The 27010-nt window shown below is 39.2% G+C and overlaps 1 protein-coding gene across 1 annotated transcript; it reads right to left on the reverse strand.

The window, feature by feature from the left end:
* Positions 1 to 236: 236 nt before the first annotated feature.
* Positions 237 to 25905, reverse strand: usp31 (ubiquitin specific peptidase 31). The gene is made up of 16 exons (XM_022195147.2): positions 24706 to 25905; positions 23942 to 24076; positions 22755 to 22849; positions 22581 to 22673; positions 21227 to 21362; positions 20806 to 20953; positions 20537 to 20717; positions 20226 to 20337; positions 19923 to 20017; positions 17217 to 17294; positions 13279 to 13408; positions 12741 to 12860; positions 11529 to 11754; positions 11251 to 11409; positions 9223 to 9375; positions 237 to 7824 (listed from the first exon to the last, which is right to left on the reverse strand). The coding sequence occupies exons 1-16, from the start codon at positions 25228 to 25230 to the stop codon at positions 6341 to 6343; spliced, it is 3870 nt and encodes a 1289-aa protein (XP_022050839.2). The 5' UTR covers positions 25231 to 25905; the 3' UTR covers positions 237 to 6340.
* Positions 25906 to 27010: the final 1105 nt, after the last annotated feature.

Below are 27010 nucleotides of genomic sequence, written 5' to 3' on the forward strand. Positions count from 1 at the left end.
TGTTTACACTCATTTCCAGCTCAGAGTGAGATCACAGGATTTTCTGACATTAATCAGTCTCAAGTTGTGAAACAGCGATACACAAAACTCCGGAACTTTAGTGTTCTATTTTTCAGTACCGCATCAGTAAGTCTGTATCAAGCAATGAAATCCAACCGCTAAATGCTGGACGGGGTCATTTGTTAGAGAAAAGCGCCACCTAGTGTCGAGATTTAACATCACAATAAAAACGGATGTAACAGTTTCAGTATTTTTAATCAGATTTTTCATTTTGTACTTGCATGGGTAAACCAACAAAGTATATACACATTTGTCCTTTTTGGAGGAAAAAGAAAAGTGCATATATGGTGAAAAAAAAGACAAATAAATTAACACAGAAGACTCTGATGCAGTCCAATGAACTTGAGACTGCAGAATGTCAAAACAGTCATAAATTAAAAATGAACAGGAATACGCTGGAGCAGAGGCTCTGATGTAAAATGAGATGAAATAAACTGAAAACATTTGGTCATTTCAGACAACGCAGAAGTCAATAATAACCTCGTGAACCCGGGAGAACAAGGAATACAGTCAAATACACTTGAAAAAAGAAATCTCATTAAATGCAACATACCATATTTTACAAAACATTTTATGAGTTATACAAAAAAGTAAAAGGAGAAACATGCTGTGCATTTGTAGCGTTTTCTTTTTTTGTAATAGCTTAAAAATAAAATGAGACATGACATTCATTCGTTGCACAGCTCCTTAGTTTCTGTATCATCCTAGAAACTGTCCGTTAACAATGTGTGGTTTTTTGCTTAAGGCTTCTGAAAAGTTTCGGTCTCCTCTACTTGTAGTGTTTACATTTGCAAAATGCCCTCACAAGCCTCTTAAAGCCTCGCTAGTCTTTTAATACTGAGGGCACCACTTCACCACATCCGTACAGCTTTATTACTGTAGTACCACGGTATGTGCAGCATCTTAAGCCTGGAGGATTGGAATAGGATTGTGGTATTTCAGTTTTAGCGGTTATTGCAACCTTGATTTGGCGGTAAAATGCTTACGGAGACGTGTTGCGTGTAATATCGCTAATCTTTAAAGTTTACCCTTGAAAAAAGTGGAACTTTGCGTGACTCTGTTGACAAAACGGCCGTGTCACGACAACAACTCAACGCAGGATTCTCTAATCTTAATTAAGTTCCGCAGAAAAGCCTCTGTGCATTTGAACAGCTAAAGTGATTAATGTTGCACTTATTAGGTCATTATAAAAAAAATAAAAGGAAAGAAACTAAAGTGTGGCACTGCTTGGGAAGTTATTGTGTTTCTGTCGATAAACCGTTGGTTTAGAATTTAAAAAATAATAAAAATTACATCATGATTGAAATGATCGATGTAAGTACTACAAAAAGAATGTTTGAATGTCTTTACGTACTGTATTACAAAACTATAAATTCACTATCTTTCTTTATTGCATTTAGCTACATATATCTATTTGAGTTCTTTATATTAGAGACTGGCCACATCTTCAATGCAGCGGAGAACGTGGCAACAAAGGCTCACAAACTGTTTTATCACTGAAGTGAAGTAATGGAAGGCTTCATCACAATACATACATACATAATGAGTCTATTTACTAACCACGTAGAGATTATCGTATCCATAGTGTTGTCTCTGCTGGTGTACAACGGTAAATATTCAACAACAAAGACAAAAACCCACCAGTTTGGCAGGAGCACCCAGAGAGCACAGATCAGCAGAATTCATCAAAATAAAGTGAGAAGAAGAAGAAAAAAATCCTCAAAAACTATTAACATTAAATGGTAGAATGCCAGAAGCAGTTATGGCATTAAATAGAATTTTTTTTGGAATATAGGCAATGACTTTTAAGTTGAAGTACAGATGAAATATTCTGTATTTTACAGCTTTCTAAATATTGGAATGGTGTGCAAATGAAGCGATGGAATATACCAGCCATGCTCTGCTTTCTATTGTACACAGCTGCAGGTTCTTTGCATAGTTTATAAAATACATGCATTAGCGTTTACATGCAATACTGCATTCCTTAATCATTCTCGGATTTGTACACTGACAAGAAATTTACAAAAATAAAACTGCAGGCCATAGCCGCAGTGTTGTAAGTGCGAGATTAAAATCAAGGATGGGAAGATGGTGTTTCGACTTCTCTTTTACCCTGAATTTGACATCTTGTCTCCACTAGTATGGATTAAATTCCGTGGAGTACAGAACTTTTCCGGCCTTTTTGAGGCTTAAAAAAGGTGGTCTGACTGATGAACACCGAATAATAAAATAAATAATGGATATTGCTCAACCACCGCAAAAAAAAACAACAACAAAAAACACATCTAGCCAATGGTAGATGTTTTTGGAAGCTACTGATTAACCAGTTTCGTGTTTGGCTGCAGGTTCCTAACAGCTTTTCAACAGGCTACAGAGCTCTGTTCAACAATTTCCACCAAATTTCTGCCTGCCATTAGGATCTTAACTGCTAAACCACCAGGTTTCATCTAATCGTACATGCTGTGAAAACAAAACGATAATACTGGCAATGTGGCGGTTATAAAAGTGGTCGGAAAACAAGGGAACGGGCTGCAGCTTTCAGTGTTTTGTTCTGTACAGGGAAAAAAAAGCCACATAAAAGCGGCTGGAAATAACGTAACCTCAAATTGGGACCCATATTCATATATTATAAACAATATGGTTAAAAGTAAACCACTCTGATTGTGATTGTCTACCGAACCTTGCTTACAATGCGCCCCTGTTAAAAAGAGAAGGGGCATCCCATCCTAATGCACGAGGTTTTGGCTACATGAATGGATTAATATCAGATTAAACTGTTTATCTAGCAAGTAGATGAAGGACAAACAAGTAATAGTAATGGCACGATCCAGCTCTAATATACACACTACCCACTACTACAACTTCATTACAGACCTTAAACAGGCAAACGAGACAGTTAAAAGCCAAATGTACATAAAATTGTCCTGCTTTGATCCAAAGTGCCATGCACAGGTTCCTGATAGGTTATAATGTGAAGTAGAAAAGAGCAGCTACAGGAATACCACCTCATTTAAACAGCTGGATGTTATTTCCATGACCTGTAACATCATCGTTCTGATATTTCTGTACAGTTGGGATGTTGAAGGATTTTGAGAGCAGTTGCTACTGAAATACGCAGAGATGAAAATCAGACAATTAAACAGTACACTATTAAGTTGTTTTGATGGGCAGCATTGAAAGCCAATTCAGACGTGTCAGGTTTTTAAACTGGTTTCTGATTTTGGGGAGAAATTTATTAGGAAACTCGTTAAACGAAAGGTAAAAGCAAATAAAAATTATTTATATTTGCTATGTATTTTGTTGTTTTATTGCAGCGAAAGTAGGTTTGAGCAGGAAATAATTTTAAGTGTGCACTTATTTTATCCAGCAACAAGCTAGATTTCAAACAAGAGAAGCACTCAGAGAACGCAGTACTCCGCCAAGGCTGCTCAGTCGTATCATTTCCGATGGCTAAAATCTTGAAAAAAAAAGTCGTGGCATTAGAGAATGTGGCCATAATACAGATGTACCCGCAATCAGAATGACCTTACGCTAGGCACAGGCATGTGTGCGTTGTGTATGGATACCGAATCGCGTGGCCTACACATGCAGCGGGCGGTGGGAGGACGTAGTGTTCACTTGTAGTCATAGCTACAGTGCCACTATCTCGCAATGATTTAGAAATGTTTAACAAATCCGTGGATCCAGACTATAACCCACATCACTGCCAGAATCTAATCACTTGGTCCTTGTGTCATTTCTGACCTTGCCTAAAAATTTCATCCAAATCCGTTAGTCTGTTTTTGAGAAATGTTGCCAACAGACAGACTGACAGACAAACCAACGGCAACCGTTATTATTACTCCGCCTCCTTGGCACAATTAGGTTAAATATGTCATTTTCTAGAAATTTTAGCTGTGCATTGACGAACAGCTTGTTGTGAATCTAAAAATACGCAGTAGCATTTACCTTGCTATTGAACTTTGGCAAAGTCACCAGAAAAAGCTGACATAACTGTGTCACCTACAGCTACTTTTCTTACATCATCACATGTTAAAGTACGCTGTCAAAGTCTAAAACACTGTGCAGGCCATTAAATAACAAACACGTCTGTTTAAAGTGAGTGGTATTTCCTCTAAAACCATCTGAGAACCGCTGTAAACCTGATAGATGCTACAGAGAAATAGTGAGAGAAATCCTGTAGATCTATAACTCAAAGATTATGCCAATGCTTAACGTAAAATACATGACTTGGATTTTAATGCCGTGACCACATTCACTTTAAAAACATACGCTGTGCTGGTATCTAATGTATGAGTATTGCCATTAATTGAGACAAAATAGGGCCAGAAAGCATCATGACAGCTGCAGTGGTAATATTCTGGCTCTGCCTTTGCTTCTATCATTTGACTGCAAAACAAACATGACATGCAGCGTCTGATAGTTCCCAAAGTCCAGCATACAGGTCCATATTTGGACAACAACTGCTCAAAGACAATGTTAATCTAATGGCTCATTACCACTATTCTGATTCAGGCTGATGAAGAAAAAAAATGGCAAAGTATAATATTCTCCAATGAGGTACCACAGGTTATGATAAACACTGCTAACAGCTTTCTAGTTCACTGAAATGTGTGGTCACAGTTCTGAACATCTACATTTGTAAGTATGCTCATTAAGAAATATCAGTGCCAGTGGAGCAGTGGCCTGTTACAGCACCAGGTGTAATAAAGGGGTGATTTCTTTGTGTAAAATGACCCCTGAAACATTGAGATGAATGTACCCTTTTACCATTTCAAGTCTAAGGCCTGTTGACTCTGCTTTACGATATGTCTTGAAATCATTGAAATAATTACACAACAACTATCATACTAGTTTATCTATACAAAGTGCGAACAAAATAACATTCCTACTCAGTGATGCATACAGTAGAAGACTACTATGTTGCCAAAGGCAATTATTTGTTTCCATGTACAGCATTTAAAGGCGCTTAAGATTATTTTCATCTTGCTCATGGAAAAGAAAAAAAAAAAGGGCTATATACCATATACTTTCTGTCAATATTTGTACAGACACATCTATATATATTTATATTCTTCGATTTTAAAGGGTTTCATTCCAAAACACACTATCCCTTTTGAGGAGGAAGTATTTAACTTCAATAAGCATTTAATAAAATACATTTCTATCAAAAAAGTACTAGTATTAAAAAAAATAATTCAGTTTTCAAATATTGGAAACTTTCTCAATTTGTAGACCAATTCTTACTCTTTCTCATCCTGTTCTGTTTTGGTCCTGGGCCTGCCATCATCTGTGCATTTTACAAGCATTCTTTTAATATTTTAAGACTCATTTGTTCCTGCTACCCTGCATCAATGCTAGATGCTCTCAAGACAAGTAGTGTAAAATTACTTAAAAGTTACATATGGTCGACTAAGGTCTTTCCCTCAACAGCTTTTGACAAAAAGAAACACTCATAGGACCCTTATTGATCAATACATAAGGAGTTTGGAGAAAGTGTTACTTACCAGTGGTCAAATTGATAGGCTCAGAACAATTAAGGAAAACTACTATCAACGCTTAGCCACAAATATTTCGGAATGAAACTCTTTTGTGTCCGTGTGCATGTCTGTGAAACAACAACTGTTTCAGTATTTGTTAGAGGCTAATTTTGATGTTATGGTTCTGTTTTCTCTGCCGGTAGCAGCGGGATTTAAGCATTGACAGCCAGCTTAGCCAGAAGAATGAGTCTCTGTCAGTTAAAACTCCCACTATACGAGCCAAAATATGCATTGTTGTTAAGGTGAGCATTTCTCAGACCCCTTAATTTTTAATGTATCAGCTGCTGCATTTTAAATCAACTTGAATTTCAAGATTCAACTAGAGAATTCTGTCATGCAGGCCCTTGGTGCACACAATCAAATGGGTTGTGCTGTACAGCTGAATTGCATATTGCATGCTCAGGGACCCTCTGTGCCTGTCACTTACAATCAAAGTCATACCTAATGCTCAAAGACGTAGTATACACGACAGCAAAAACACTAAATCGGCAGCATATCACGCAAATGCTGGGCACCCAGGTATGCAGACGAATTCTGAATGAATTTAATCCAAACAGGTGAAAATACTCAAAGCTGGCTGCCAATATTCAAACCTCAAAGCCAACACACGCCTCTAATGCCAGTATACAAAACCATAACATCAAATAAAATGTGTCTCAAATATATCTGGTGCTCACTGAAACTCAGGCACAAAGAAAATAGCTGCATTATGTTTGTTTAATAGAACTACTATAAATGTATTATTGAGGCCGCTGTGTTGTTCGTGCAGGAGATTGCATGCTTGATGACAGCTTTCGGGAAGACGCCATCCTTTCGAGAGGCTTCTTCCCATTTGAAGGAGACTTGCAACTTACATCGGAAGTGGAAGACTTGGCCTTGCCTAGCAGAGTGCGGCTGAGAGAGCTGGGGGGCTTGGAAGACTCTTTTGTCTCGGACTTTGTCTCACCTCCACGAGTCTCTGTAGACGTTTGCAAAGACGCTCCGTCTCCTGTCTTTCCATTTTCAACACCGATCTCCTTGGCCTGTCCGTTCTGCTTGCATGTCCGCTCGGAGGCCTTTTTGGTAAGCAGGGTGCTTTTTCCTAAATCAGCCGACCGGCGGCTTTCCCTTTGTCGGAGGGCACTCTTGAAGAAAGACAATCCTTTTTCCTCAGATTTGCTGCTACGCTGCAGGTCTCTGGCGGACACGCTGGGTGAGCGCAGGCTAGTGACAGAAGAACTACTACTGGAACTCCTCACAGATCTCCTCTCAGGCCGGTTGGTTTCCCCACTCTTGGAAAGTGAAGTGCGGGCTACTGAGCTGCCTCGGAGGCTTTCGACCAGAGGGCTTGTGTGCATAGAATCTCTGCTGAAGCTCCTTTCTACTAGTCGTTTCCGGCTGCTTGCGGTGCTTTTGTCAGCGACACTGAGGCTCTTCTTTGCAGTTGGTGAGGGTGAAGCTGAGGACTGAGGTGTGGAGCCGAGACATGGCTTATGTTTTGGCGTTCCCTCTTGGGGTTGAGTTGACTCCTTTGCTTTGGAGGGAGTTCCACTGGGTGTTGAGGTGCTCTTCTTAGCATTTACGCTCTTCTCTTTAGTATTGCTCAGCTTTTTGCCTTTCACAGGTGTACTGGAAGACGTCTCAGAAGCGGAGGTCTTATGTGTTGAGCACAGTCGCTTTTTGGAAGTTTTATCTTGCTCCACTTTGCTCGAACCCTTTGAGGAGCCTGTGCTTTCTGCCTTTAGGGTAAATCCTCCGATACTACTCTTACGCTTCTGTTCTTTGGAGGGAGTAGCTTGGGTGGGTAGTATGTTTTGGTCTATAGCTGTAATCTGGTTGTTGTTTTCAGTTGGCTCATTTTTGGCGCTCTTCTTTTCCACTGGAGTGGGAGCCCTGCAGTACATCATGTCCAAGAACCTTTTATTGTCCTGGTCAGTGAAGTTGCTCTCCATCATAGACAAGGGAGTCCTGCTGCCAAAGTACCTTTCATGTCTACTGTAGCTGCCAAAACAGGACGTGGAAACCTTGTCGTCACATGCCTCTCCTATCCGTTCTAGAGGAGGGGAGCATCGAGAGTCGAGGGAGAATCGTGATGGTGAGTTGGATCTCATGTGCAGCTTGGCAGAGAGAGACCAAGACGGTTTTAGCCCGCTGTCGCTAAAGGCCAAAGGGCTCGCTATGGATGACCTGGAGGACAAGCTCTGCCGCTGAATGCTTCTCACAAAAGGGCGGACAGAGAATCCTCCTAAAATCAGGGAAACATTCAAGAAAGACACATTTCTATTAAACAATTTCAAGCCGAAATGATGAACTAATCGAAATTCCAACTACAACAGTCATCAATGATAAATAAAACAAATTAATGTAAATAAAAAATATTCTAAAATAACCTGTCATTTGTCTTTTAACATTATTTGCCATAGATTGCATCTTTTTAATCTACATAAGATTAGAAAAACGCATGATTATGTGTAAGTTTATTCTTAATTTTACCTAAACATTAACAAAAAATAAAGATTTAAAAAACTCAGATTTTTCCTGCTATTTGCCTACGCGCTGAAAAGCATTTTCCATCTACATTTCATTTTTTGCACCAAAAGATAGTTGAAATCTAACTGCAGATAAAGAAATGTATTAGTAACAATGACAAATTGTTTCATAATAAGTTATATCAAGTATGTACTGATGTGAAACTCATTCAAGCATGAGTGAATAAATGGTTCTACAAAATACACTACACTGCATTACCTAGAAGCATTATCCATAGTTAGATCTCTGAAAGTTACAGTTAAATAACAGTTTGCCTTGTTTAATGAAATGTGTAAGATGTGAGCAGCAGCAGACAACGTTAGTTTATCTTCTACCGTGTTCATTTCTTTTCCACACCATACTACTTACTACATATGCCATGCTCATGCAATCAAAGCTTTCTGCATGTTGTGAAACAGGATGCTGGCACCATTTGAAATCAGACTGTAGTAATATTCACAAGTCACTCTTCTGCGTTTTTTATGCTCCCCGTGTGATTTGGGTTCCACAGAGTCTACACTTATTGTAGGTTAATATAGCAGCACTGAATACAAACAATAGCCAACCTCAGTTAGATTCACTCTGCAGTTGAGGTTTCCCTCGATACAAACATCTGCTAAGCACACAGCCTTGTTTGTCCCACGAAAGCATCAAAAGCATGTCACTTTCTGCCTTGGCCCTGCAATATGCTACCTCTTGAAATAATGGAGGTTTTTTTTTATTTATTTATTTATTTTTTTAAATGGCATTTCTAAATTCAAGTGAGGGATTTCCTGAGTCTAAAGAATTCCAGGAAGCCTTGTTGGTATCTTTTGATTCCAATACAAATACTGTCACAAGTGAGAATATTAAATTCTAAGCACAAATGTTGGATATATTAAAAAATGAAATACGATAAACCACAGTGAAAGCAAAGCTGTCTCTCTGAAGGTCTTTCTTTTCATCATTCAGGTCTTTCATTAATGCCCTGCCATGTCTACAACAGTATGTGATCTCCTGAATTAAAAAAAAAAAAAAAAAAAGCTCATGTTTCTATAATGACAATTTACATCTACAGTATGGCACCTGCAAATTCCAATAAATCAGAATAAAACTAATATTAACACTGCCTCACCATCATCCTCACTGCGTTCTCCTGGAAACTCAACTGACTCAGCCAGTGAAGCCAGAGAGGTGCGTCTGGACGAGGCACCAGAGGCCAAGCTAGCAGGCCTGCTGCCAGGTAACCTGTTGATCCAGTGATCACACAGGGACGAACTAGTTGAACCTGCACAAAACACACAAAACATCACAGTCAATCACAACTTTTAAAGCTATAGTGAAGCACCTATTATTCTCTACAAATATGATCATCTCTAAACAGTTTTGGGCTCCCTATGTTGGCATCATTGACTAGAAACACATTCACATAATGGCCAAAGGTCAGCTGACCCGTACACGACTGCTCACTTAATAAGCCTCTCTTCAAAGCACAGTCCAAATATTGGCTGAGGATGGCTCTATGTTACACAGAACTACATTTGGACACATCTGGAACACATTACCTAAAATTAATAGGATAGCAGATTTAAAAACTTTTGCAGCAAAAGTTAAGTATTGGCTGAATGGAAATCAACTATGTACCCACCTATGACAACTACAAGGTCTGACTGACTGTGGACTGTGTCATTGTGCATGTTTGCGTGTGTGTGTGTGTGCGCGTGTGGGTGGGGGTTATAGGTTTATAATGGTTTCTGTGCTGTTTTTGTTGGCGTTGTTGGTCCTCTCGCTACTTTTACGGAAAAGCCCAACCAGGGATGGGAGTTGAAAATGAGCTCAATGCTATACACTCTATATGTAAAACATCAGATGTGTTCTATGGTAAATGCATGGTCCCTGATCAAATCAATGAATAAATGAATAAATAAATACTATAATATCTGTTTGTTGGAGCATTTAAAAACATATATACACTCAAAAATATAAACGCAACACTTTTGTTTTTGCTCCCATTTTATGAGATGAACTGGCGGTGGGGTTATGGTATGGGCAGGCGTCTGTTACGGATGAAGAACACAGGTGCATTTTATTGATGGCGTTTTGAATGCACAGAGATACCGTGACGAGATCCTGAGGCCCATTGTTGTGCCATACATCCAAGAACATCACCTCATGTTGCAGCAGGATAATGCACGGCCCCATGTTGCAAGGATCTATACACAATTCTTGGAAGCTGAAAACATCCCAGTTCTTGCATGGCCAGCATACTCACCGGACATGTCACCCATTGAGCATGTTTGGGATGGTCTGGTATACGACAGCGTGTACCAGTTCCCGCCAATATCCAGCAACTTCGCACAGCCATTGAAGAGGAGTGGAGCCCCCCCATAAAACAAAATTGCACCTTTCAGAGTGTCCTTTTATTGTGGGCAGTCTAAGGCACACCTGTGCACTAATCATGGTGTCTAATCAGCATCTTGATATGGCACACCTGTGAGGTGGGATGGATTATCTCAGCAAAGGAGAAGTGATCACTATCACAGATTTAGACAGATTATGAACAATATTTGAGAGAAATGTTGATATTGTGTATGTGGAAAAAGTTTTAGATCTTTGAGTTCATCTCATAAAAAAAGGGAGCAAAAACAAAAGTGTTGCGTTTATATTTTTGTTGAGTGTATTAAACACTTTTGCTCATATGCTCAAACATCAATTTGGAGCAAACAAAATTACAGAATAAATTCAAATAATTAGAATTACACTGAACAAATACAAAATATGACATTTTATGGCCATCTCGCATACAATTGTTTGAATCTAAGGCACCTTCTGCCTGGAATATGTCGCAGAAAGACTGGAAATGAACTGAGTTAATCTCATTGAGTGCCTTTAAATCTAAACTGCGAGCTCTTGAGGCCGTTTCCACAACATGTACTTGTTTTCTATAACTTGCTTGTAAATTTAATATATATTATTTTTTCACATTTTAATTATGTTTTAACTGTGCAGTTTTATAATTCTGTTTTGTGCTTGCTGCTGCTTATCTTGGCCAGGACTCCCTTGAAAAAGAGGTTCTTAATCCCAACAGGATCTCTCCTGGTTCAATAAAGGTTAAATGAAAAATACATTTTTAAAAAAAGTAGGTGGACAAAACAAAACTGACCAGCAACAGAGCTGTTAGCCGACCAGGAGGGAATGGCTGTCCTCCTCTGGTAGAACAGAATATAGGCTGTCTGCTGGCACACATCATCATCAGCTACTGGAGAAACCTCGCTGTCGTCAAAGCAGTACCACTGACCATCGATGGAGTTCTTGCAGTAAGCTGTGAGCACAGGCGGGGAAACAAAGGGTTAAAATGGATGAAAAACACCCTATGTTCTGCATTTATGCCTTGATCATTTCTGCATACAACATATAAAGAGCTACAAGTGTTTGAATTACCAGTGTAGTGGCCTCCATGCATATTCCCATGATGGTTGCACACAGCATACAGGTCATACAGGTAGTCATCGGGGTTTCTTCCCAGTCCATAGGACCGTCTCCATGGCGACCAGTGGGAAGGTAAACTCCAGCTGCTCTGGCTTCTTTTAACCACGTGAGGAGCCATGTCCATCCCCATCAGCGGGAACCTCACCATGTTCTGCATCTTCACCCTCCGGTCCCCCTCCTGAAGCAACGACACAGAAGCAGGTTGGATTTGCAAAAATATGTTTATCTCTGCTTTACTTCTTCACCCAGGCAAAGATTGCTTTTATCCCTTTCCATGCAGAGTTCTTCCAAAACATCTTTCAATGCATGTAAATGTACAGTGGAAATGTTGGTTAATGGGTACATATTGAGCTTAAAGGCTGCAATTAAATGTAAGAAAAACTATCTGCCCTTACACTTTTTCAGTGATCAAGTCAACTTAGCCGATCATAACCTCAACCTAACATGTTTCTGTGATCATTCTGTCAGATGACATTCTGACCATGAAATAATGATTTGGCCGTCTGTCTGTCTCATGAATTACCAGATGCTGCTTTGATGTCCAGTTTTGTTGTTTGCCAAATCAGGGATGTGAAACAGGTTAGCAATTTTTATGCTGTTTAGAGGTGTCACCGACAAGCCTGTATTAAATGACCTGGAAATTTTAACAGGGAAGCGAATCTTTTAAACATAAAAAGAGCATTTTAAAATGTAAATGACTGATTGTGGATGTGGATGAACACCTCAAAGTAGCCGTTGTTGCTGCTTGAAGAACATGAACATTAAAAAATGAAGCCAAAGTTTTAAAATGTAAAAACGTCAAAATAAAAGCATCCCTTCACGGACAAAATAAATCAATTCAAAATTAGTTAAATGTAATAAATTAAAAACTAACAGCAGCTATTGGTAGAACATCACTAAAGGATAGATAATCAATACATTTGACCAGATATTTGATGCTTGATAACAATGCTTGACAGCATTTGAGTATCAGTGGTTGGAATAAATGAAAAGCAATAAAGAAGCATTTTGTCCATTTCCAAGAACAAGATGCTCAGAGTTCCAACATTACATCCAAAACTCTCAAACACATAAATACTAGGAATCATTCTTTCTTTTTTTTCCAATCAGAATGTATATGTGACCTCACATTTTAAACAGAAGTGTTCAGATGAGTTGAAATACCTGTCTGAACCTCTTGAGATGCAGTATGAGCACATCTGGCAGGGTCCACAGGCTGAGCTTAATGCGGCCTTGCTGCAGCTGCTTGCAGTGGGGACAGCGCCAGGCATCGTCTGGGGCCAGCTGAAACACACACAGCCCAAGGACTGGCTATCAAGAACAAACTCCAACCACATTGCTTATAAAACCGGCCTCACACAGGATGAGGCCCTCAGTTTTTCCTCCGGTTCGTCTCCATTCTCCTCCAGGGCAGTTCAACCACAATGTATATGTAGTTCTGTGCTCAGAATTTCTAGTTTATTCCAAACATAGCATTAGAAGTCAAACACACAGGAAAACCACAGCGAGTGAAAAACTTTTTGAACTGCAGCAGGATTATAAAAAAGCAGTAGGGAGGAGACCAATACGATACACTTCTAAACATACTCACTGCTGACAAGCGCCAAGGCAAACCTGTGATTTATTTTTTAATGTCAAAGTACTGACAGCGCCATGTGCTTGTGTATATGTGCACCAGTTATGTGTGCGGTCAATAAGTTACCTGCTCCTCCTTAGTGTAGAGATGAAAGCACTGAGCGAGAGTGCAGGCCTGCGGCTGATGATGTTGTTCTCTGTGCAGATAGACGCTCTCCGCATCTGGAATATACTCTTCCTCAGTGTGCCCAAAGAGACTACAGGAACAAAAAATGGGCAATTGTGATCAGACTGTTTCCCATTTCAAACTGAAGTATTCTAATGTAGTTAAGGCAGTTGATATCACTCTTTAACACGTCACTAGCCTAGCCGCGCTAGACCCATGTTCTGAAGGCACAAGGGTCTAGGGCCGCTCGACAGGGAGGGAGGCGGGCTAAAAGGTTGTCTTTCAAATCACTCTGCAGCAATTGGGTAGGTATACAACCAATCAGTGCAACGAATAGGCTGACGCAGTTCCTAGAGCGCCGGCGGATTGTGGCTAAGTCCCATTAGCTTCCCAACCAGCGGAGCCAACTGGTATATTAAGGATTTGCCATATCCCGTCGGCATAAGTCCAAATACGTCTTTCTTCTCAATGAAACACTTCAGTGCTGTCCTTTGTTTATCTTTCAAGTTGAATTTTAGCTTCAAATCTTTAAGGGCTGTGGCCAAAGCCGAGTCGAAAGATAACTGTTTATTGTGCGCCGGTTGTTTCTGTCAGAATCGTCGTGGCTCTGTCATCACTTAGTTACGCCCGCCTTCTGACTACACTTCATGGTGATTGGTCCGGCCAGTTTTAGGAGAATCCAGCCTCGAGTCTTATGGAGGGTAACTAGACCCACCCTGGCAGAGAATTAAATTTGTTGCCGTGGGTTGTCTAACGCGGTTAGGCTAACACGTCACAGTAATGCAGTAAGTCTGTCGATCACTGATTTGCACCCAGCTAAAGGCATTGAACTGCTTCACAATCAGTACAGGCACAAACATGAAATGCATGGGAACCAGAGAAGATTCATTCAAAGTCACATTAACAACCAGGTGCCAACATGAAAGATTGAGCCGGTAAACTTCTGATGAAGGTGTGACTTCAATATGACTAACAGAGGCGTGTGCGTTAACCACACATCATTGTACTTGGCTTAAACAAGACAAGAAAATAAAAGCAGGCATGTTAAATTGTGCGGGTGAACCTTCAGACTCTGGTGTTTACTTGGTCAAAAACCACAACTGTTTCAAATAAAGCACATCTGTTAGGAGATTAAGGGAGTTTATTTTTCACCGAGAAAAAGTGTGAAGGAGAGCAGTTGAAGAAAACTGCTGGGAGGTAAGTTCAAGGGCTTAAAAGAGGCTGAGACATGTAAGAGAGCCTTTGTTAAATTTGAGGCATTGCTGAACCTGACAGTCTTTTCAGAAATCCTGTTCAAAGCAATGACTGTCACCATCGGTTTTACTGAAATGCTGCCACACACTGAAATTCTCCTTAACTAACAGCTGAAGTCGCACAGATGTTTAGGGAAGGACATTTTTGTGTGTGTGGCCACTTGGCTGCAGTGTTGTCCCAACACCAAAATCATGAGTTTTATACCTAAATATATCAACAGCATTACTGACACTACCACAGAGGTGTAAAACATGTGTAAAGAAAAAGTAAAATTCTATATTGCTCGTTGTTCTGTGTCTCATTTTTGGAAGATTTTGTCTTGCTTTTTTGTCTGACTTTTGTCCTTTGTCTCCTGTTTTTGTTGTTTTCTGTTTCCTTTTTGTCTCGTTTGTGTTTTGTCCATTTTTTGTCACTTTGTTTCTTTTTTGTCATTTTTTTGTCTTGTTTGTGTCCATTTTTTTTGATGCTTTGTAAATTTTTTGTCTATTTTTTGTGTTTCTCTGTTTTGTTTCATGCCGGTTGTCTCATTTTTGTCACTTTGCGTCACGTTTTTGTAATATTTTATCCCATTTTTTTGTCTGACTTAAAGTAAAATACTATATTACTCAGTTCCAGATACATATGACTAAATGTTTTGTGTCTTTATGGACACATTGTGATCTATAAGTTGTAATGTGCAAATGATAAATTGAGATATAATATTGTTGAAATTGAACTTTTTTTCTTACACTCAACAAAAGTATAAATGCAACACTTTTGTTTTTGCTCCCATTTTTTATGAGATGAACTCAAAGATCTAAAACTTTTTCCACATACACAATATCACCATTTCTCTCCAATATTCTTCATAAATCTGTCTAAATCTGTGATAGTGAGCACTTCTCCTTTGCTGAGATAATCCATCCCACCTCACAGGTGTTCCATATCAAGATGCTGATTAGACACCATGATTAGTGCACAGGTGTGCCTTAGACTGCCCACAAAGTGTTGCGTTTATATTTTTGTTGAGTGTAAGAAATTTCAGGTTGTTCATCGTAAAAACACAATTCCTTAAATGTGAACATTTTCAGAATGTAGTTTTTAGCACTAAAACAAAGGAAAATTTTGAAGTTGTGGCTATTTATAGGTTATTATGCTGTGATTTCACTGGAGCGGCCCACTTGAGATCAAAGTGGGCTGAACTAAAATGAGCTTGACACTCCTGCTCGGCCACAATACAAACATAAAACATCAGGAAGTGTATTGTAATAATAGGCAAAAGACTTTTTTTTTTTTTTTAAAAAGGACAGATGTTGAAAATGAGTAGAAAAGGAAGGAGGGAGGAAGCAGCATAGTAGTTCTATAGAGTGTAAATACTTGTTTCTATTCAACCAGAACTGGAAGAAATCTCCAATAAGATTAAACCATCACATGTTCATGTTTCTTTATAAAAAGCCAAGTCTTTGGAGAGATACTTCATTTATTTAAGATGTATTTATAAATACCACATTAACCCACATTTTCTTTTTCCACAGGAATGCAGTTGATCATATATGACTGCTGTTGTTGATCTACATACTTGTGAACACCTGATTTTAGCAGCTTATAGTAGCATTAGTTAAGATTAGCAGTGTGAGCAGTATGATTTCAGCCATATTAGTAATAGAGCTATAAAGAAGCAGAATTAAACACTCTACATTGCTCTTAATTGACTCATCAAACTAACATAATGAAAATCATTTGTCTGTCACAAAAAGCAAACACACTTAACTTATATTTAAGCATTTTTTTTTTTTTTGTCAGGTTGGCCATCTTGGCTCCCTCAGCCTGGACTGCTTTAAAACATCTTTTACAGATGGGCTTTGTGGTGTCAGCGTGCTCGCCCTCACTCAGTTGTAACCTAAATAATGCGGTATTTTGCTAAGTGTGTCTGCTTTGGAAACAATCTGGTCAGCTCGCTAAACACCCCTTTTTTTTTAGCCATGTTTTGTCAGCATTTGAGCTGCAGTGTGTTTGTATGAGAATACAAAAGCAGCTCCACTACATTATGCTTGCAGAGAACAGAAGCAGAGCGCTGCACACACATCGATGTACCCCCTCGGAAATGCAACTTATATTAAAACACCATCATTCCTGAGTACCGACGCTAATAAAATGGAGAACGGTATCATTTACAATGGCATCAGTATTACTATGCAGCCTGGATGTCACCTTTGTTCTGCCTTCTAAGGGCGATCATATTCAGTCGGGATCAGTTAAAGGTCAAAAATCTGCAACACTTTTGGCTGTCAGTTGAGGTTTTCAAATACTTCTAGGTCACATTTTTCACACTTGCGCTCAGTACATCATCTCTGTTCAGACTGACACATACTACTGCAAGTTTCAGAAACACTTTGCCTTCATGTTTAGAGTTCAACATTAATCATCATCACAGTTGTGTTTTCAATATAACTGCTTGACAAGCCAAGCGTGTTCGCCTGTCAGGTACTGAATGAACAACTTCTACCAGTTTTGCAACAAAAAAAATCCTTCTTCAACTTTCAATGCCCAGTAGAGATTTACAACATTCAAATATCAAAACCATTCTGTGAAGGACAAACACACTGTAGGGACAACAAATCAAACTGACCACAAAAACCAAGCAAATATTCATTTTGTTTACTCACTAGTCCTTGGTCTCTTTGTCCCACTCAACCACAATCTTCACATGTGGTGGTCCCCCTTGTCCACACGACTTGTATGCTCTGTAGTGAAAACAGGATCAGTATGAAATAAAGTCCTATGGGCATGTAGCATTAATAAATAGGATGTCATTTTAATTCATTTAGGTCACTGCGAGCTTGCATGTAGAATGATATGCACTGCACAATCAACATTCAATCACAGGTGAGATTAAAAAAATGCTCTCAGTGTGAAAGAAATTCCTTTTAGTTTGTTTAATCCATTGAAAAAATGAAGTCATTCACACTTACAGAACAAACGCACAATAAAAGCCACATTTTTTCTTTTGGTTGGTTACAGCATTTCGTTAATAACCAACAAACGCATGATAATTGTCATAAAGGCAACTAGTTTATATATATTACGCAGACAGTAATAGCAAAAGACAACTTTGATTTCACTTTGATTCGTGCATTTTTATGGACCTGCTGAGACTTGTTTTATTATTGAGAAATTCTGTAGGTTATAAAACATGTCCAACTGGCATTTTAACAAACAATCACACTCTTGTTAGGGCATGTCCTCTACCTTTGCACATAGGAGGAGTAGAACTGATGGGTGTGCAGAGGCGAGAAGAAAGGACAACTTTGATGTATTTTGACCTCAGGATCATGCCTGTCTTTACCTTTGTGTACATATGGATGTACAGCGTTTGCTTTGATTTCAGCCCAGCTCACTTTTACCTTCCACTGATGCCACTACTGAGAATGTTGAGAAAACACTCAGACGTGAACATAGCCAGGCAAGGGGAGTACTCCCTTAAGAAAATGTGGTGTAGTTTGCTTAAATTACTGTTCCTACAAACTATATGATTTCACACACTGGATCCAAATATCTTTCGTGGAAAGGCTCAGTTTCTTCGGCGTTTCCAGGCTGGCTCTGACTTGTTTTAAAGCAGAAGGCAAACATAAAGACAAAGACATTGCAAAATCATTTCAAAAGGTGGAGAGATTTGACATCAATATGAAAATTTAAATGGACTGTAGAAGAATAAAACTGCTTTATATTCTGTTTATTGAGTTAGCGTTTTATATACATTTTTTAACATTAATGGCGCCAAAAGTCTGTGTGACAAGGCTGAAATTTGTTCATATACATTTTTTATCAAGTATAAATTAGATTTGGAATAATACACATTTTAGCTCGTAGCTCCCATCTCTAATAAAGCAATACAATGGTCCCGACTATTGCAGGAGGGTCTGGAACGTAACCTCTGCAATAGATGAAAATCCGCGAAGTAGTGACCGTATTTATTTTGCTATTTAGATATATTTTAAGGCTTTATAAACCCTCCCCACACTCTGCACAACACAGGAGACCAACGCTATGCACAGCGAACAAACGTACGCCACGCATTTAATTTTGATTAAATATTCTTTTCATATGTTTTAATGATTATTTTAATACATTTCTTATACTGTTTTCACTTTTAGGCTAGAAGATGCTTATTTTACCGCAAAAATAATTAAAATAATGTAGCAATTGCAGAGTCGACTGCCATGACTGAAGTGTTGTGCTGCAATGCACCATGGGATTTCGGGATGTTGGGGGGTTTAAATGTTGCTATTGTGGTATATGTTAGTGTTACAGTGTTTGTATTTTATTGTGTTTACGTGGTTTAGTCAGCCTAGTTAGTTTGGTTAAGTGTTATGTTGTCAGGACCCTGAGTGTGAAGTGCAGTGAGTTTGATGACTTCCTGCCATATTTTTAAACTTGCTGCTCTCTTTATTTCAAAATAAAAGCATCTGCCAGTTGCAGAGTGCATGAAAGGCGGATATTTTGTCTCCAGTGTCGTTGTTCAACGCAGCTTGCCACAGGAATAAATATACTGACAGTCAATAGAAACTTTGAGGTAGAAATGTAGGCAGAATTCTACTTGTAGGAGGGTTGTAATTATTCATTGTGGATTTACTGATGATCTAGTGCCCTGGTAGTTGAGATAATGATGAGTTGTCATTTTGTCATGATTCGTTGCACATGGATTGGTCACTTTGCAAAAGTGAACCAAATACACACCAAGCAATACTCAGTGAGTATCTGCACAATTTGAGAATGGGTTTTGAAGGCCTATATAAAGGCCCACAAAAGGCCACCATTGTTAGTCCAGTGAACAGCATCATGCCGCGTCTATCACATGAACAACGTCTCCAGGCACTGGGTATGGTGGAGGCCGGTTTGAGCTACAGTGATGTATCCAGGCGTATGGGCTGTTCCCAACCCACAATCAGAAGCCTGGTCCAAAGCATGCGCCGACGGATTGCTGCCTGCATCGAAGCAAATGGAGGCCATACTCGGTATTGACTGTTGTGACTTTGTGTTTGGCAGGTGCCGTTTTCTTTTGTGAAATTCTTTATTTTGAAATCATTCTTGAAACTTTAGATTTTTGTTTCTGTTTGCCAATATGCTAAACAAATGATTCATATGAAGAAAATCCAGTTTCGGGCTTCAAAATAAAAATTATGTTGAAAAATATGGTCTCAAAGTTTCTATTGACTGTCAGTGTATAAGCATACCTATATACTGCAGAATCCTGCAATGTAGAGAAAAAGCCACAATTTAAAAACCCGCGATACAGTGAGACCGTGAAAAGTGAACCCTGATACGGCAAGGGACCACTGCAATCAAAACTAACATGAAATATCAGAACTGACCTTTCCACAGTTGGGTGACACAGTGGTCGTTCATCTTGGGGAAGGAGGTAGGTGATGCCGACTACGCCAACCACCCGAAGACTGAAAGGTCCAACCTGCACACAGAAAAAGTCAAACATTAAAGCTTAAAGTTCAAGACACCTGTGTAATTAATTCAGCCAATTCACTAACATGTCATTGGAACAGTGGCTTGGGTTAACAAAACATTAATGAACTGACTTTAAATGTGCCTTCTCTACTAAGATGATCTTTTAGTCCCCTTTTATTCAGTATATGAGACAACATGAATGTTCCTCTTCCTACCTGAATGTAGACCCCAGGCCTCAAAAGATGACGCATTTTCTCCAGGATCTCTTTTTGTAGAGCATCCCAGGTCACAGTGCGCTCCATGTACAGTACAAAAGGCAGGCCAAACCTAAAAATAGAAGACATGCCCCGCCTCTATTAGCTGCTATGAATTTCTCTGTCAAACTGACACTAAAAAAAGAGCCAAAGACAAACTGTGTTTAAGGAGAATATGCAGTCTGTATCGGTGACAGAAACATGGGAGCAGAGCGAGTGTTACATGGTCTTAAAAGACAAGTCAGAGTCAAGGAACAAAGTATTCTTAGTACCTCTTTCCTTGATGGCCAGTACATGCTCTGTTACACACCAAAAGGATTATTTTTTCTGGTCCAAGGTTTTTATTAGGTGATGCAGTTACAGGTGTCATGGCCCCCTGCATGAAAGATGGAGTCCTGCTGATTTCTGTCCCGTACTTCAAGTTGTTATGATTCAGGTTTGCCAGAAGACTTCCTGTGACAGAGAGAAAAGGCATGTCTAGAAGTCTGAACGAGGCACAATATGATAACAACATTTTTACAAAACACAGCATTGGAGTTACCTCTTTTTGTGCGTATGTTTTCCAGTTTGAAGGTCTCTGGTGTCTCAAAGGCAAAGATGGAATCGCTCTCTTGAATGATGTCAAGATCGTCGTCGTCGTCACAAAACGAGCGATGAAAGCCGTCGTAGTACATCTCTGTCAAAACAAACTGAAAGAGACAAAGAGAGAACAGTTTAAAATGTCTGTAAAGGTTTTAATGTTATTTTTAAAAGAAAAACAGCGACCTCAACAATCACTTAGACTTACTCTCAAGGCATTTTTATTAGAATTACGCATTACTTTATAACTGCATCTATGAAAAGTGGATTTAAACCAAACTTCTTTTCAAAGGTACGCCTGCTTTTCTGAACACTGAGCTGGCACCTTGTGACTGTAATACAGTCCCACTGTGTCAGACCCTGATAAGCGACAGGAATAGCACCTGGTCCATTGGGATCTTGGTCTCACGTGACACGGCATCTCTGAGGCGATAGACGGTGCTGTTGAGAGGAACAGCGACTCCGATCCTCATACAGTGAGAGTACTTTCCCTGGTAGACCACGGTCACATAGAGGGGCCTGACGAAAAGAAGACAACACAAAATAAAAACTACTTTCCCACAATTGTTTACTACATGAGAAAATAGAGTCGTAACAGTGTCCAGACATGCTAGGTTCAAAAGTAACTGGACATCGCCACATCTAGCTTCATTCAATGACTACATGCAGCCCTGGTGACATGTTAATCTTTCTGTCATTTTGATAGAAGCAAAATTTGCCTTCAGGGCTCCACCAGTTTCTCTTTGCATGTTTTAGCAAACTGAAACCTGACCTGTTTGATTGCGAAGTACTGCAGTTGTTTTTTTACTTGGGGTGAATCCAATGAGGTTAAGTTTTCACATGATTACTGCAATGGAAACACTCACATGCTAGAAATAAATCTTGATGTGTCCAGTCATGGAGCAGTTCCTCTACATTATGCAAATTTGGCTTGTGCCCTTTGGTTTGACATGTTGTTTGCCATTTTCTATTTTCCTTACATGCTTTTTAGGACGTAGAGCAACTACTTTTGACATTTCTCTGATAGACTTTTGCTCTTTACTAAACCTAATTACTATCTTCTCCCCCTCTTTACTCCTCATACTGACAAAAAAAACCCTGTCTCAACCAAATTCTGAACCACATTTATGCTCTTTTGTGCAAGAAGTGATGCTGAGACGACACAGCTGCTGTGTCTAATTACTTTTCAACTCTTGCAATTTATGTTAAGAGGCCTTTATTTCATGCACAGTTCTTTAAATTTAAAGGTGATACTTCAATGAAAGATCCATCAATCCATTATTTAGAGGCTAAAGATCAAAAATTGCACAACTTTAAGTCTTGACTGTATGCTCCACAACAATTAAAAGAGTCTTTCCAGTCTTTCCACCTTCTTTATGGCCTGAATGATCAGATTTCATCAAGCTTGTTTTGGGACTCTAAAGCCAGGCTCTCCAGCACCTGTTTGCTGTACACCCTAGAACTGCCCATGCCGCTGCCAAAACACGTTCAAGTATTCCTTCTGCAACAACACACACCAATATTTGCTTTGTGACCTTGCCAACTTGTAAACACACATTCAGTTTGACGTTCTACAAAGGGTGCGATCCCTTTAAATACGATGTGTTTGCTTGATTGGAGGAAGAAACAACCTTGTAAAACAACAATAAATAATTATGAACATGTAAAAACCTGTCATGTGCTCACTCTAAACTGATCACTCCCTTTCGTCTAGCAGAGCTCGAGAGAAAAACTTACCGAGTGTGTGGCAGCGGGATTGGTAAGGAGATACAGAGGAAGGGATCAAACGTATTGCTCTGCTTTTGACAATGTGGGCAGGTAAGAGAAGACCTGTTGGGAGAATATTAAATCTCTTAATAATAGAAGTAATGCAGCCACACTGTCAGAACACAGAGGTTCTACTGCACGTACCTGTACTGAGCCTGAAACAGTTCTTGTACAAAGGACCCGGCAGAGAGGGGAGGAGAAGGACCCTCTATGCTTTGGTCATCTTCTTCAACAGGAGGCTGAACAAAAACAAACAGGCTTTATTAGTCTGGTTTAATAATAATATTAAATAATACTGGTCTATCTGGGTTCATAAGCCACAGTAAAAGAGATACAGTCCTCATATCCTCTGTTATTGACCAGTTCCAGGGAAAACAATAATAAGTTCAGGCAAGACTGGCTTATCCAAGCTTTGACTGCAGTTCATTTCCAAGATAGACAGAGTAACCAGAACACCTTAACCCTCTGAGCAGTTTCTAGATATTTTTTGCTCCTTTTCACTCACTTTGGAGTCATTTTTGAATATAATATAAAGTTCAGCACCTCTGTGGTAAAAGCACGAGCATGACTAGAATTACAGAGAACTTCTGTGCAGTATGAAAATGTTAAATTTCCATAAATGACAAAGAAGAAATACCAAAAGTAGACCTTTTATTGTCATTCATATTTACAAAAACTTGGAATAAGTATGTGCAATATTTTCCAAGTGCCCAGATTTGTTAGAAATACTAGAAAAGAAATGCTTACCCTACATACTATAGCTATTTTGCAACATACATTTATAGATTGTTTTCATATGCGTCTCCTATCTGCTGTGTAAACACAGCCAGCAGCTCAGCTGAAGATTTAGAATTTGTGTCACATGTATGTTGGTTGTAAGCGTAACAGCTTTGCGGTTGCATGGAATTTAATTTTTCTAAATATACTGGTTTATATTTTTGTGGTAATTTTAAGATGCGGTACATTTCAAGATTAAGGCATGTAAAAAAAATGACTGATAAAATATTGATGATTTTAAGAGTAGAGTTGGTTAATTTTCTTCACTGAACAGCACATCACAGATGAACAGTTCAAGAACTACAAGAAAGTTGGAAATCCCATACATTCTTTCTTTCTGGTGTAATTTTGATGCTTTATTTAAAAAAAAAAACAGCCAGTTTTAGGGTTCAGAAAGGTTAAACACCTGTGAGTTGGAATAAAATATAACAAAACAGCATTGAATAAAACTGGGATGAACTGCCAGCTGTGCAATTTGCAATTAAAACATCCAAATTAAATTTCAGCAAAACCACCAGATTATGCCTTTTAACATAGATAAGTTGTAGATTCACCTTTATGGGAGGCCTGCTGTGGGGGTTCACTGTGTTGAGGTCCTCGTGCACTCTGTCCAGCAGCCACAGCAGAAACTCTTGAGCGTCGTGCTGAGCGTTCCCTTTAAACTGCGTGGCATTTTTTGACACAGCATTCTGCAACAAACAGCGCGGTGGAGAAATCTCAGCACTGTTTATCCTTAGGTGACCCTTAAATTTGCAGATCATGTCGTAAACCATTTTCAACATCACATCCTGACTGCCTCATAGGTGGCAGTGTGGAAAGCCAGCACTGGGACTTTAAGCCTGAGTTTACACAGTAAATGCTTCTACAGCCAAGAATTTTTAGCAGAATTCTTAAGGCTTTCTGACATGCACATGTTTTTAAAGGAACCACAAATAGAAGAGCCCGTGTCTACTAAATACGAAGCTTTTCAAGATATTTATCATTGCTTTCATATGTAGTTTTTACATGCATGTTCTAAATGTCCAATAAAGACTTATAGACTGGAGAAATAAGCAGATATCCTTTTGATTCTTTTATACATGCACACATTTCTAAATAAAATAACCTTTAACACAATGCAATGCTTTTGTGCATGTATACATCCACTTCATGTTTTTCTTGTAATGTTTCATCTCAAGTATGATAAGAAAACACGAGATTTTTTTCAGCAATATTGTGATATCTGTCAATGATGAACACAGAGTAAAAATACGATCTCAGTCACATTAATGTGAACTTGTAACATAATCCTGCCTTGCTTCATTCATGTTATTCTTACCTTGAAGTCCCTGCTATGCTGGGGGGTGTACTCAAACGTCCATAAAGCCCGCACAAGTCCTGACAGCTGCTCTGTAACTTCTCCTTTGGCCAGAGGACCCTTCTTCTGCAAATGCACGCCATTTGTCTTTGGTTTGTCCTCATCCAGCTCCTCGCCTTTATAGTGCTCCAAAACGAGGTACTCAGCAAAGAGTTCAGTGTTGCTGAGGCACTGCAGAATTGCATTCATAAAGCAGGTATTCCCGTGGTTTTTCAGACCCGACACTCCAGGAACTCTCTCCCCGGACAGGAAGCCCCCCAGGTCCCCATCCTCCATGGGCACATCTTTGCTTCCAGATTTAAAAGTGGAGAACCCTCCATCATCTTTGTCATCCTCGTTTTGTACTTCGGATCCAAAGTGGGATAACGCTGTCAGTGTCCTCAGGACTCTGCTCATAAAGCTGCCCACAGATCGCACTGAGCCTCGCCTGAACAGCTTCTTGCTGAAGCTGGACTTCTTGTCCTTGGTTGCGGCTTTGCAAGACATGGTTTCTCCTCTCACAGGCGTTCAGCTCAGGCAGATGTGCTGTGCGGAGCCAGAGTCGTCTCGCTGTCCGTCTGCTGCTCCATCTCAAAACATGTAGACAGCGACAAAACCAGCTGGCTCAAGCTGGTCTGCAGGCAGCGTTAGGTGTGTTAGCAAACCTCAGCTAGTCATGACATTTTGACGGAGTTTCTTTTCAAAGCATGTAGCGGTAGATCTTTATTTTACTTTTAAAAAACACCGTCAGCATATCGTACACTGCAACCTTTTCCTGAAAGACTGTCTCAGGCCAATTACCTAACGAGTTGAAAGACGTAACATAAACATTATTCGGGTGAGATGTTAAAGCCTGCAACTTGCAGCGGGGTTACCTTGTTTTTGCGGTTTACTGCCCCGCAGCAATGAATCGTTTCTGGAAGTGAAAACAGCAGCGTTAGCTAATTGGGCTAACACGGGCGCTAGCTACAATAACAACAGGAGCTACAGAAACAGCGACAGTCCTTTTCGGCCGAGACGTCAAATTCCAACAGAAGGTGATAGTCCCCCATGGTGTGGAGCTCACGACATTCAAAGTACAGAGCGTGTCCGAAATTTGGTTAACCTCGCGTTTCTAGCACACTTGGAGGCACATTCGGGCTAAGCTACCAAACAGCAGAATCGTTTTACTTCTTCTTCTTCTTCTACTTGTTTGAAGGCGCAGCAGATGAAGCAGGTTACAGCTTCGACACCGCCACCTACGGGACTGGAGGCAAAGCTGCGGTCTGACTGGGACGTCAAGTTATTTTTCTCTACTTAAATAAAATCAGTTTCTTTCAAATGCACATAACAAAAACATAAATGCAGCATAAAAAATATTTTCTTTTCTGTCTTTCTGACTATTGCCACGATTAGAAAGAATTAAATTTAGCCAATAGTGCATCAAAACAGCAGATCACACACAGAAATCCCTCATATTTCACTCCAATACAGCATCAGTGCATTTCAACGTATGCTTATGAATACTTTGTATACTTAAAATATTCTGCATATTTTTTGACATATAGAAAAATCTGTGCAATATGAAGAATAGTCGATTCATGGAAGATCATGTGGTATACCAACTTCTCTTTCCATAAATCTGTGCAACATTTGCCTTTATACACATAGAAGACTTTGCAACATTAGTAACACTTACACACGTTTCTTGTTTATAGTTTATTCTTCTGCTGACATCCCTATTTTTTTTTTTTTGCACTTTCCCCTTTGCGGCTGTCACACTGCACATTTCCTTGCAGTGGGATTTTAATCTGCACATTATAATTTACAATATAGTGCATAGTACACCTCAAAAACAATAAAAAAATATTCCCAATGTTACAAAATAATTAATAGAATTTAGTGAAATCTTAGATAATGTGTTGTTGTTTTTTGTTCAGTATAGTTTGGCATAGCATCCAGACATTTTAAATGATACGTAATGATACTGATGCATAGGCAAAGTTCGCTTTTAACAGCTTTTTAACTGTAATTTCAAAACCAGGTAATGTTATTATGCAAGTTTCACCTGTTTTGTTAAATTGTAGATAATAACTAATAAAATTACAGAAAAAAGCATTCATTACACATTGACCGTTAACATCAGAAAATTGTATTTTTACAGTAATTTTAACAGCAATTCCATTTTTTATATGTTTCACTGTATTTTAATCAGCTAAAACTCTGATTATTGTACAAACATTCACCAATATTTTCACCATTACTGAAGTTTTTAAACCTCGCAATATTCCAATAGTTTGTAAATGTA

The sequence above is a fragment of the Acanthochromis polyacanthus genome, chromosome 21 (assembly GCF_021347895.1).
Source record: "Acanthochromis polyacanthus isolate Apoly-LR-REF ecotype Palm Island chromosome 21, KAUST_Apoly_ChrSc, whole genome shotgun sequence".
NCBI lineage: Eukaryota > Metazoa > Chordata > Actinopteri > Pomacentridae > Acanthochromis > Acanthochromis polyacanthus.